General features: G+C 39.1%; 1 protein-coding gene across 1 annotated transcript in view; it reads left to right on the top strand.

Moving 5' to 3' along the window:
• The window catches only part of anks1ab (ankyrin repeat and sterile alpha motif domain containing 1Ab), a 436,373-nt gene that overhangs the window by 257,530 nt on the left and 165,902 nt on the right, over nucleotides 1-12,941 (top strand). The window contains exons 13-14 of the mRNA XM_078547799.1: nucleotides 2,142-2,722; nucleotides 4,090-4,100. Coding sequence (XP_078403925.1) covers nucleotides 2,142-2,722; nucleotides 4,090-4,100 — 592 coding nt within the window. The remainder of the gene's footprint in view (nucleotides 1-2,141; nucleotides 2,723-4,089; nucleotides 4,101-12,941) is intronic.

Genomic DNA, 12,941 nt, shown 5'->3' with positions numbered 1-12,941 from the left:
CGCCCCTCTGTTTTTCCCCTTTTCCGGTACTCATGTACTGTTCCCCAGGCTGCGTAGATGGGCTAGTGACCTCCCACCAGACTTCTGGGTGGAAGAAACAACTATGAAGTGTGCATCAGCACCCAGACTTGATTCAGTTTCTGATTTTCTACTCATTTTGAAGTATGCTTCCAGCAGTTGCCTTTTGACTGCCCAAACATAGGGGAGACAGATGTAGTTTAAATTTAACTACTGTGCGTACAGGGTGGTGAACAGGGTTTGGAATGAATTGCTCTGGGTGCCAGCGGAGGCAGATGTTTTAGAAAAGTTTAAGGGATAATTGGACAGATATTTGTGCAAATAGGCATTTCAGTCTCCTAGACCAGTGAAATGGACTGCAGTCTTTTCCTCTCCTGTACTTTCCTATGTTTAACTGGAAGGGAGAAAAAAAATCCAGTGGTAACTCATCCCAGTTTAGATCTGCTATCTCCAGCAGTCTGTTCAGCTGAGTACAACTGAGATTGTATGATTTTAGCTTGAGAATGGCATGGCAGAAGTAAGTGCAAAACGTAGCTACTTTTATTGAGGTATGCAGGATATTGTCACTTAGGCTACTGGAAAAATCTGAAAGATTTAGAAGCAAAAATGCACAGAAATCAGAAGTTTCAAAGTGTATTTTTGGACTGTATTTTTTGCCCAGTAGCTGTATTGTAAAACTGGCAAATGATATGGGGAGACAATATATGATACAACTGCAGCTGATCATGTTGGACCTGTACCGGCTACCTATCTGCCGGGTATATAGAGCTGGTAGTTGCTTATCAATGACTTAAATAAAATTTCAAACATTCAATATGACCATTGCCAGTAATTAATTCAAACTGTCAGTAAGATATCCCTCGTCTTTCAACATTTGTAGGTATCCTACTGATGTGTGGCACATTAAAAATGGGGCAAAGGCAATGATTTTGTTTTCAACTTTTTGATTGGTAATTTTGTTGCACTTAAGTTACAGTTGCCATAGCATATCACAACTGTGAGTGTCATGTCCTTCGTTGTGCAGTAAAAGTATTTGACCACTGTTCCCACTTCAGCTGAGAAAGAAGTTTATTTTGCAGCTGTTTAAAATTGTTTTTATATTCACTTCGAGGGCCAACCTTAACTTACTTGAATTTAGTGATGATATCTTATGTTCTACATTACATTGTGGTTATGCAAGATGGGTTATCGCAATGGTCACATGTTATTATCATTTATATAAATATTTTATCATAAAGGATGCATTTTTTTCTGTAGCCTGGGAAATGGATCAACTGAATAAATGTTAGTATTGACAGTTTTTGTGAGTTGTACCTGAATGAAAGGCAGTTTTTGTATTGGCCTTATTGCTCTTTGAATTCTGAGAGGCCAGTTTTCCATGTTTACAGAGCTTCATCCAGTCCCTTTATCCCTGCAGAAGTCTGGATCTGAGCCTTCGACCGGGATGTGGGAATCAGATTTGGCAGTAGAATAGTGTCCCTGAATCTGTTAAAAGGTCAAGATAAGAGCAGCTAAAAAACACGGAATCCTCTGGCTATGGCAACATGTCAACTTCCACACCAGGATCGATTTCTGGTGTTGTGAAATTTCCTGCAAATATACCAAGCTTATTTGAAAACGGATGCTGCAGTTTTATTTATATATCATTTGGAGGGGTTAACTCTGAAAACAATATATATTGAGATTAAAAGAATAAAAAAACTTAATTTCTCTTGTTTATGGCTATTAATTCAAGCTGCAGATTTTTTTTTTGAAACATTTATTAATGAAGATTGCGTTGTCTATAAATTGAGCAATCTGATATCTTTCACAATTTTTTACTGTGCAATTGAATGGTTTCCTTGGGGACTGACTGTTTCGTCCACCCTCTTCTATGCCTTTGATTCTACAGCTTACAATTTTATTCATAGAGTTCTGTCCATATAAAGTGAGTGTCTGGTAGTAATGTTAATAAAGACTAGACATAGGCAGCGATGTCTTTTGCCAGGCTGAATAAATCAGTTTGGGATTGGAATTTCACAAATGTTGTGTGACTGTGTTTGCAGAAATCTTTCACAATCAGCTGTCTGTTGCAGCTATGTGAGCTGGATATTTAATAAACTGTTCTTTTTTTTTCCCTCAAGATCACATGAATAGTGAGGTTGAATCTCAGGACGTCAACATTCCTGAGCAGTTTTCGGGACTTCTACATGGGTCACCTCCAATCTCTGAGATTCAGAACGATCCAGTCACACTACTAGCTGCTTTGAGCAAAGGGGGAGTGGAAGCTGAAGCGATGCAAAGCAGAGTGTTGCCAGAGAGGCAACACTGTGCAACAGGGCAGGCTGAGAACACTGGCACAAAGAACTCTGCTGCAGCAGATACTCCTGAGCAAAAAGGGCAGCAGGTTTTCCATAATACAATCCTCCCCATCAACAGCAACCAGGCGGATCCCTCAAACTCCAAGTCTGTTAAATGTAAAAACATTCCATTCAGCAAGGGATTAGAAAGACGGACATGTACTTTGGAAAGGGTACGGCCAAGTGAAAAGGGTAAGGCTGACCTGAAATTCGCAAGAAGTTTGTCAAAATCTGATTCGGAGCTCATTGTACGTTCTCCATCTGAGGAGGATATGCTGGGAAGTCGTAGTGAGTCTCTTTCGAACTGCAGTTCAGTGAAGAAGCGGTTAGAAAAATCGCCATCCTTTCAGTCGGAATGGGAGGAGGTATGTACAGCAAACTATAGTTTATAATTGTTGTTTATGCTGGTCAGCTGAATAGGATATTTACCAGAATTAAAGAATATAGGTTAAAGAGATTGATCTTTTTAATCTAAAGCTGCTACTGGTCAAGCTGGGTTAATCTGTTTTATGTGTTTGTATTGGTTTAAATAAACTGATATTGTTCCTCTGGCAGCATCCTGATTTCTGCAAAACTGAATTTGCACTTGATACAGATTTACTAACCGATCGTAAAACTGCAACTGTGCCTAGTGCAATGTTATTGGTGCTTTTTCATTGACACTCCTGTTTCAGAGATTGTTGTGATGAGTGTCATATCTGACAGGTATAAATAGTTTGATTTGAACTTGTAGCCACTTGCTCCCCATGGTGTGATATTGTCTTGGCACAGGGAACATAAATGCAGCACGTATATCAAGTAATTGGTTCTGGTTTGCTGTAGAAACAGTCGAGTTTGTGTAAGCACTGAAAGATTGTTATCAGTTCTGATCAACTTGAACAATTCTCGGTGCAGTCTGCTACTACAATTGTATGGCCTAAAATAGCATTCCTTTCTAGAACCAGCATTGTTTATCAAAGATGCAGTAGTATTTTTAAAGATGCACTTTGTGGTTTTCTTGAAAGCTTTTGAATGGAGTGCAGATTAGTTATTTAATAATTCACCCCTAAGAATTCATTCTAGTACATATATCTAAATTATTCATTCCAGTCCTGCTTGATTAACTGTCCCCATGTAAACCAGAAGTACTATAACATGAGCTTGTAATGCCATCTAAGTTTGTGTGCCAAAAAAAATGTAGTCTTGATAAATTCATACCAGATCCTGGACAATTGCTACGTTCAAAATGGCTGACTTGGTAGGCCTCATTCATGTCCACCTTGATTTGTGTCCACTGTATGTGGGAAAAAATAGATAACAAGCAAAAATCCACAGCTAGAGTAGCACAACTGCATGTGATTAATTATTTACTTGCTGATCATTTTAACAGACCAACATTTAACTAAGATCTTCAAAAGCATTTATAGCACTGGTACAAATGCAACTGATTTTGATTTTTCAGCCCAGCCCTGCTACACCTACACTCTGAATTTAAAAATAGATTATCTCAATAAATGTGTTTATATTTTCTGACTAAAAATGTTGCATATAGAAGCTAGAGTGGGAGTAAAAGTATGACTTTTAGGAGTCCATTAAGTTTATTGATGAACACCGATTCGAGCTGTGCCTGTCTAGATTGCTCCAGTCTTAATTAGGAATTAAGATGAAAGATCTAATTTAGTCAATATAAAAACATCAATTATTATGCTGCAGTTTGTAACTAGATAACTTAGTGTTCTCTGTACTGTTTTAGTTTTCAACCAGGTACATCACTGTAAAGCAGTTTTTAATGCAGGTGTCAAATGCTACTTCCCAGCTTATGTTCAGAATTACTCTTGTGAAAGGGAAGGAAGATTGTTTGAGAAAGGAACTTTTAAAGTAGCATCTGAAACTGTGGGAATCTGAATAAACCCACAGGGTTAATGATGAACCATAAACAGTAGTAGTAAATGTGGCTCTAGTTTGCTTTGTCTCTTATTTTAGTTGAGTGATCAGACCAGTCCATTAAAAACAGCTTCAGTCAGTTTTTATGTTACACAAGAGCAATATTGCTGGAGCAGGGAAAGTCTTTTTTTTGTCAATTTGTTCTAAAAATGTTGTAAATGCTGTGAATGCCACGTTTATTGCCATCTCTAGTTGCCACAAGAATGAACTGAAGTTGCTTAACTAAATAAAGGTGTGGGAGGGTGGGGGTTGGTGTTTGGTTCTGGAGCGGGGATACATAGGCTTACAAAGCAAAAGGATTTGGCTGTATTGCAGAGTAGCTATTTAGGCAGTGATACCCAGAGTGTGACAGGAAGGGACAGAGTGTTCAAACATTAAAAAAAGCAGCAAATAGGGTGAAAGGGGAGAAAAAAAGGCAAAATGAATGGCTCTTTACTTAAATGCACGTAGTATTCGGAGCAAAGTAAATGAATTAATGGTACAAATAGAGGTTAATGGGTATGATCTTATAGCCATTACGGAGACATGGCTACAAGGAGATCAAAGCTGGGACTAAATATTCAGGGGTATGTGACTTTTCAAAAGGACAGGCAGGAAGGAAAGGGTGGTGGGGTAACCTTGTTTGCACGAGATGGAATAAGTAGAATAACAAGAAATAATCTTGGATCGGAAGATGTAGAATCCATATGGGTAGAGGTAAGAAATAACAAGGGGAAGAAGACACTGGTGGGAGTAATCTATAGGCCCCCTAACAGTAGCTATGCTGGAGGACAGAGAATAAATCAGGAGATAATGAGGGCATGTAAAAAAGGCAGTACATTAATCATGGGTGACTTTAATCTTAAAGTAGATTGGGAAAATCAAATTGGCAGAAGTAGCCATGAGTAAGAATTCATAGTGTATTCGGGACAGTTTCCTAGAATAATACGTTGTAGATCCAAGCAGGGATCAGGCTATTTTGGATCTGGTAATGTGTAATGAGGCAGGTTTAATAAATGATCTCAGAGTAAAAGATCCCCTGGAAAACAGTGACCATAACACGGTTGAATTTGGCATTCAGGTTGAGAGTGAGGAACTTGGGTCAGAAACAACTGTGCTAAACTTAAATAAGGGTAATTACAAAGGAATGAGGACTGGCTGGAGTGGACTGGGAAAGGAGTTTAGCAGATGAACAGTGGCAGACGTTTAAGAAAATAGTTCATGAATCACAACAAAGATATATCCCAGTGAGGAAGGAGGATTCTAGGAAGGAGGTAAACCAACCATGGTTAACCAAGGAAGTTAAGGAGTGTATCAAATTGAAAGAAAAAACATACAATGTGGCAAAGATTAGTGGTAAGCCAAAGACTTGAGAAAGTTTTAAAAACCAACAGAAGATAACCAAAAAAAAAATAGAGGGAGAAAATAAACTTTGAGGGTAAACTAGCAAGTAATATAAAAATAGACAGTAAGAGCTTCTTTAAATATATGAAAAGGAAGAGAGAATCCAAAGTGAACATAGGCCCCTTAGAGAATGAGGCAGGGAAAATAATAATGGGGAACCGGGAATGGCAGAGGAATTGAATAAATACTTTGCATCAGTCTCCACGGTAGAAGACACTAATAGCATTCCGAAAGTACTAAATAATCAAGGGGTAAAAGGGGGGGATGAAATAAATACACTGACTATCACCAGAGAAAAAGTACTAAGGAAACTAAAGGGGCTAAAGACCGATGAGTCCCCTGGACCTGATGGATTGTGCCCTAGGATATTAAAGGAAGTAGCTGCAGAGATAGTGGATGCACTGGTAGTAATCTTCCAAGAATCCTTAGATTCTGGAAAAGTTCTAGAGGATTGGAAAACTGCCAATGTAACACCCTTATTCAAAAAGGGAGGGAGACAAAAATCAGGTAACTATAGGCTAGTTAGCTTAACATCTGTCATTGGGAAAATGTTAGAATCTATTATAAAGGATGTAATAGCAGAACATTTAGAAATGCAGAATATAATTAAGCCGAGTCAGCATGGCTTTATGAAGGGGAAATCATGCCTGACAAATTTATTAGAATTCTTTGAGGAGGTACAAGCAGGATAGATAAAGGGGAACTAGTAGATGTAATATATTTGGATTTCCAAAAGGCGTTCGATAAGGTACTGCACACAAGGCTACTTAATAAGATAATAGCCCATGGTTTTGAGGGTAGTATATTAGCATGGATAGAGGATTGGCTAACTAATAGAAGACAAAGAGTTGGGATAAGGGAGGCATTTTCAGGATGGCAATCTATAACTAGTATATCACAGAATCACAGTGCAGAAGAGGCCTTTCGGCCCATTGAGTCTGCACTGACACGTGAGAAACACCTGACCTACCAACCTAATCCCATTTACCAGCACTTGGCCCATAGCCTTGAATGTTATGACGTGCCAAGTGCTCATCCAGGTACTTTTTAAAGGATATGAGGCAACCCACCTCCACCACCCTCCCAGGCAGTGCATTCCAGACCATCATCACCCTCTGGGTAAAAAAGCTTTTCCTCACATCCCCCCTAAAGCTTCTGGCCCTCACCTTGAACTTATGCCCCCTTGTGACTGACCCTTAACTAAGGGGAACAGCTGCTCCCCATCCACCCTGTCCATGCCCCTCATAACCTTGTACACCTCGATCAGGTCGCCCCTCAGTCTTCTTTGCTCCAACGAAAACAACCCAAGTCTATCCAACCTCTCTTCATAACTTAAATGTTTCATCCCAGGCAACAGTAGTGCCACAGCGATCAGCGCTGTGGCCATAATTACTTACAATATATATTAATGATTTGGATGAGGGAAATGAATATACTATTGACAAGTTTGCGGATGAGACAAAAATAGGTGGGAAGGCAAGTGGTGAGGATGACACAAAGAGTCTACAGAAGGATATAGACAGGTTAAGTGAGTGGGCAAAAACTTGTCAGATGGAATATAATGTGGGAAAATGTAAGGTTATGCACTTTGGCAGGAAGAATCGAAGAACTGTATTATTTAAATGGAGAAAGACTGCAGAAAGCTGCAGCACAGAGGGATTTGGGGGCCCTCGTGCATGAATCCCAAAAAAACTAGCATACAAGTTCAGCAAGTAATAGGGAAGGCAAATGGAATGTTGACCGTTGTTTCATAGGGAATGGAGTATAAAAATAGGGAAGCCTTGCTAAAACTATACAAGGCACTAGTTAGACCATGCCTAGAATATTGTGAACAGTTTTGGTCCACTTATCTATGGAAAGATGTAATGGCATTGGAGGCAATCCAGAGAAGGTTCACTAGGTTGATCCTGGGTATGGAGGGATTTTCTTATGCAGAGAGGTTGAGTAGGTTGAAACTGTACTCATTGGACTTTAGAAGAATGAGAGGTGACCTTATTGAAACATATAAGATTCTTAGGGGGCTTGACAGGGTAGATGCTGAGAGGTTGTTTTGTCTTGTGGGAGAGTCTAGGACCAGAGGACATAATTTCAGAGTAAGGGGTCACCCATTTAAGACAAAGATGAGGAGGAATTTCTTCTCTCAGAGGGTAGTCAATCTGTGGAATTCTTTACCACAGAGGGCTGTAGAGACTGGGTCATTAAGTATAATCAAGGATGAGATAGACAGACTTTTAATCAGTAAGGGAATCACAGGTTATGGGGAAAAAGCAGGAAAGTGGAGTTGAGGATTATCAGATCAGCCATGATCTCATTGAATGGCCGAGCAGACTCAATGGGTTGAATGGCTTACTTCTGCTCTTACATCTTATGGTCTTATGCTTAGTTGGAAAACCAATGGAGATCACTATGGACAGTTAATGCAACATATGTTTCTCCCCCCATGCTTCCTTCAACTATACTGCAAAAAGTAAACCTGATTTGAGCTCTTAAAGCCAAGGAAAGCATGGAGCTGATGTAAGATTTTCCTATACTGGGGAGAAAAGGTGAATAAGTTTGATCGTTGGACTGTTTTTAAATAATGTAGTTGTCAGCCTGGAGTGTATTGCATGTGGACCTGCTTTCTCTGCCATAGGTGAAATACGGTCTGGAGAGACTAGAATGCAAAAGGTCAGTACCCTTAAATGACATAACAAAAGTCAGCATTAACTTGCAGATAATTGTTGTTATTTATTGACATTCGTTCAAAAAATGTACTTTTTACAGGCTAGAAATTTGATCTAATGTCAATGCAAAAACTTAATTGTTCAAGAGACCAGAGTAGAGAAAATCATTTTGAAGTTGGAGTTACAGTGACTGAAATTTGGGAACAATTTGATTCTTTGCCAAGTATTTTCAGTGTACAGTTCATAGTCTAGAAATTAGTTTTATGGATTTTGGGGATCTTGAAGTAGATCAAAAATGACTGAACAAGAGAAAACTATAAATCTAGTAGAAAGTTCACTCCATGCTTCTGTTGTCAAACACTTCAAACAATTGGTTATTTCAATAAAACAGAGCTTTTCTGTGGCAGACATAACTGCAACAATGTATATAGTGCATTTAATGTAGTATAATGCCCCATGGCACTTAACAGAAGAAATATCAATAAAAACACCCAGCCACAGGAGGAGATATCAGGACAGAAGACCAAAAGCTTGGTCAAAGAGATGGGCTTTAAGGAGGAATTTAGAAGAGGAGAAAGAGGCAGAAAGGTTTCGTGAGGGAATTCCAGAGATTAAGACTAAAGCAGTTGAGACCATGGCTGCGCTAGCAGAGCAGTTAAGATCAGGCTGCACAAGAAACCGGAATTGGAAGAGCAGTGAGATCTTGAAGGCTTGTAGAGCAGGGGGAGATTGCAGAGACAGAGAAGTGAAGCCGTGGAGGGGTTTGGAAACGAGGATGAGAATTTTGAAATTGAGGTGTTGCCGGACTGGAGGCAGTGAAGGCCAGCAAGCATGGATGTGATGGTGAATGAGATTTAGAATGACTTAAGGTAAGGCCAGTAGAGTTTTGGGTGATCATGGAGGATGGGAGGCGAATGAGGAGAATATTGAAATAGTCCAGTTGAGAAGCAACAATTCAGAGTTGAGCGATGTTATGGAGGCTGAAGTAGGCAGCCTTGATGATACAGATTATGTGGTTGGAAACTTCACTTGGGGGTCAAATTCAACACCAAGGTTGTAAATGTTCTTACTCAACTTTAGACAATTGCTGGAGATGAAAATTTTCCTCAGAGAAAGGAGTTTGTGGGAACAAAGGCAATGACTTCAGCCTTCCCAATATTTAGTGGGAGGAAATTTTTGCTCATCCAATATTAGATGTCAGACAAGTGGTGTGACGAAACAGAGATGATGAAAGGGAACTGAAGGTAGATCCTTGTGGGACTCCTAAGGTAACACTGCAGGAATGGGAGGAGAAGCCAATGCAGGTGATTCACAGGCTATGCTTTGATAAATCGAAGTGGAACCAGGCAGGTGCAGTTCCATGCAACTGGATGATGGTGGAGTGGTGTTGGGAGAGGATGGTGTGGTCAACTCTGTCGAAGGTTCGAGATAGGTCGAGAAGGATGAGGAGGAATAGCTATGGAATATCTGTACTTGTTGCACTCATCTTCCTCATGTGAATTGTGAGCCAGAAGTTAAAGGAAATAGACGCAAATGTTGTGCAGTCATAGCTAGTTTCCAAATCTCATTGAGAGTCTTGTTACTTGCAAATTTCGTATAATAATCCACAGTGTTCAAGGTTGAGTTAACATTAAAAAAGACACTTAATATTGCATGGAATGGAAATAATTCATTTTTATTGGTGCACATATATATTGCAATATAAATCAAGTATTAAGCCTTTAAAAGGAATTTAAATTGCCGCTTAAATACAAATGGTAATGGATATGATATAGACTGTGTTAGAACAAAAGAAGATGATTAGAGATTGAATTTTGTGAAGGAGGAAGATGAGGTTGGAACTGCAAATCTAAAGGCATGCCCTGTTCAACTACATTCAGTGAAAATAGAACCAACTGAAAGGTTATGATTTGTTAACGTCATCACATGACAGTAATTGGCATGATGTTGAGAACTTAAACAAAGGTTTGAGAGCCTTGTTTCAGACCAAATATGGTAAATCTTAATGCATTCAGCCCAATCTATAAACAAGAGGGTATGATCTTGAAAATGATTTCATTGTTAGATTTTATTAATACTATTTATTTTCAGTAATTTTATATATTTTACTTACAAGGGAATTTGGACTAAGTGGCATTAATAATGGCATTTGAAAATGGATATTATATTTCTGTACAAAATAGAGGAATACTTTCTGTTCAAGCACTTCCCTCGATTTACATAAAAATATTTTGAACTCAGAATTTTGCTGCAAGTTTTTGTAGCATGTTGGCATGGATTCTGTCGAGGTTTTCAGGCCAGTTAAGTCATCTTTGTTATGAATCTATAAAGGGACATTCCCGATTAACAACGTCTCTAGAGTAATCCAACAGAAAGTGTCATCTGACTCAAGTGCTTTTACGTGGACAATGAAATAGGCAATTTTACTTAAATGAAATTTTAAATTTTGGTTATTGCTTTATATTTCTATGGAAAATTGGAGAATTCTTGGAACAAAAAAAATCCTAAGCATTCCTAGCCCCTTTAAATGCATTATTATAGTTTCCACGAATACAAACACTTAGGCCAGTGTTATATACTGTCTGCTCATTTCCCTGTGATTTTCTTATTCATCAAAATGGGGTGAACCATGGGCTGGCAAGATCACTGGCCATAATGTCTGATTTCAGAAGTATAAATTGGAACACATAGTCTAACCACTTCTAGGTGCTGATTGCAAAGGATTGTTTTTAAATAATCATTTGGGAGTACAGAACTTGAGTATTGCTGAAAAAAGAGACTTTTTTTGTCAAACCTTTTTGTGTTGCACTCATCAGGACAATTTGCAAGAAAATTTCAATGTTACGGAAACATATTTATACTGTGAGAAGAGAGTGCTGATTGGTTGGCAAGTGGACTCTGATTGGTAGAGTTGTTGCCATGGAGAATGCACCAGTTAATGGTGACTGATAGTTAACTGCCAAGCATTGTTTGAAATTTAAACCAGGCAGCTTGACCCTGATGGGTCAAGACATTGCCCTGGGGAATGAGCTAGCGAATGGTTGTCACTTAATTTGTTTAGCTGAAACCGGCACAATGCATACCTAGCATTACACTGGCACTGAAATTCATACACTCACATTTCTCATTTATTTGCTAGGCAGAACATCTTTTTGGCTTGACGGCAGCTTCCTGTTAATAGTCAATATCACTCGTGTTGCTACTGCACAGTAGCAGTTTAAAACAGCTAGCTTCACCTGTTGCTCAAATTTTTGAGATACCTTGCCCTTCCAGGGTAACCTGAGGTATACTGGATACTTTTCAGGACCGAAACTGATGGCTTTGGGCCTGTTGATGAGTTTATGTGATATACAGCACAAAATGACCTGATCAGGGTAGCCATTATCCCACAGGATGTGTTTTGATGCACCCTATTTCAGCATTGAGCTTGCATGGTGAGCAAATGGCCCTAGCCCTATTTACGAGGTTGCCAGTAAGGCCAATCCTATAACGGGTAGAACTGTAAGAATCCCAATGCGTGTATTGACCATTGAAGGTAGGCTTGTGGTAGGCCGTGGTAGAGGACCCCTTGGCAGATTTCTCAACTAGTACGTCAAGGAATAGGAGTTCATTTGACTGCTCCATTTCAAAGGTGAATTTGTGTGCAGAATGGAGCTCATTAAAACATGCAAGGAAATTATTATATGCAACTGCAGATTTAAATATATCAAACCTATCATCCACATATCAGAAATATGCGAGGGATAGGAGGCTAGATGTCATTATCTGGAAGACACCCAACAAAGATGTTTGCAAGAGCTGGGCCTAGAGGGGATCTCATGGAAGGACCATCTATTTGGACATACATGGTGTCATTAAAGCTGAACTCAAAGACTAAAGTTGCCATCTTAACCTGCAATGTTGAAATGATGATTAATTAGAGACTTATTTCTCTCTACATGCGCTACTTATTCATATCCCACTCATCTGCACATCCTCAACTTAGGTAGTAGCCTGAAGAATATTATTCTGATTCCTTTTCAAAAGTTCATCCTATCTTGCACTAAGGCATGTTTGTCTATTAATCCGTCTCTGCTGATATACATTAGCTCTTGATCCATGAATATCACACATGTAAAATTCCTGTCCTTAGTTTTAAATCCTACGTGACCTTTCTCCTCATTAAATCCATAACTTCTCCAGCATGAACTCCCTGTTTCTCTGCCTCCTGACTTTTATGCACTTTCCTCTCCCTTTTTCCCTACCACTTGTCGCCATTAAAGTTGTTGGACAGAAAAATCAGGTGGGATTTATAGCAGGCGACCAATCCAGTATCACTGGTTTTATGTTTCTCCAAAATTGAAAGTTCAAACATAAGCCTTTGATAACCCCTCCTAAATCCTTCTTCAGCTTTTTGCCCTTTTTTCTCATCTACTCATGTGATGGTATGTTAGGTGTTTTTGTGTGTTCAAGAGCTACATAAATATAAGTTGTTGTAGCCTGGTCTTCACCAAAGGCTTGTAGTCCAGAATTCCATAGATTAATCAGTCTCTGTAAAGATTAACGTTCCCTTTAACTATCTTTGATCATCGTACATTTGTGGCTCCTCCTTCTTGTTGCAGCAACCAGTGACAAA

The sequence above is a fragment of the Cetorhinus maximus genome, chromosome 8 (genome assembly GCF_964194155.1).
Source record: "Cetorhinus maximus chromosome 8, sCetMax3.hap1.1, whole genome shotgun sequence".
NCBI classification, from domain to species: Eukaryota; Metazoa; Chordata; class Chondrichthyes; order Lamniformes; family Cetorhinidae; genus Cetorhinus; species Cetorhinus maximus.
Note: the sequence above shows the minus strand (reverse complement) of the source record. Positions and strands in the feature narration are given on the sequence as shown.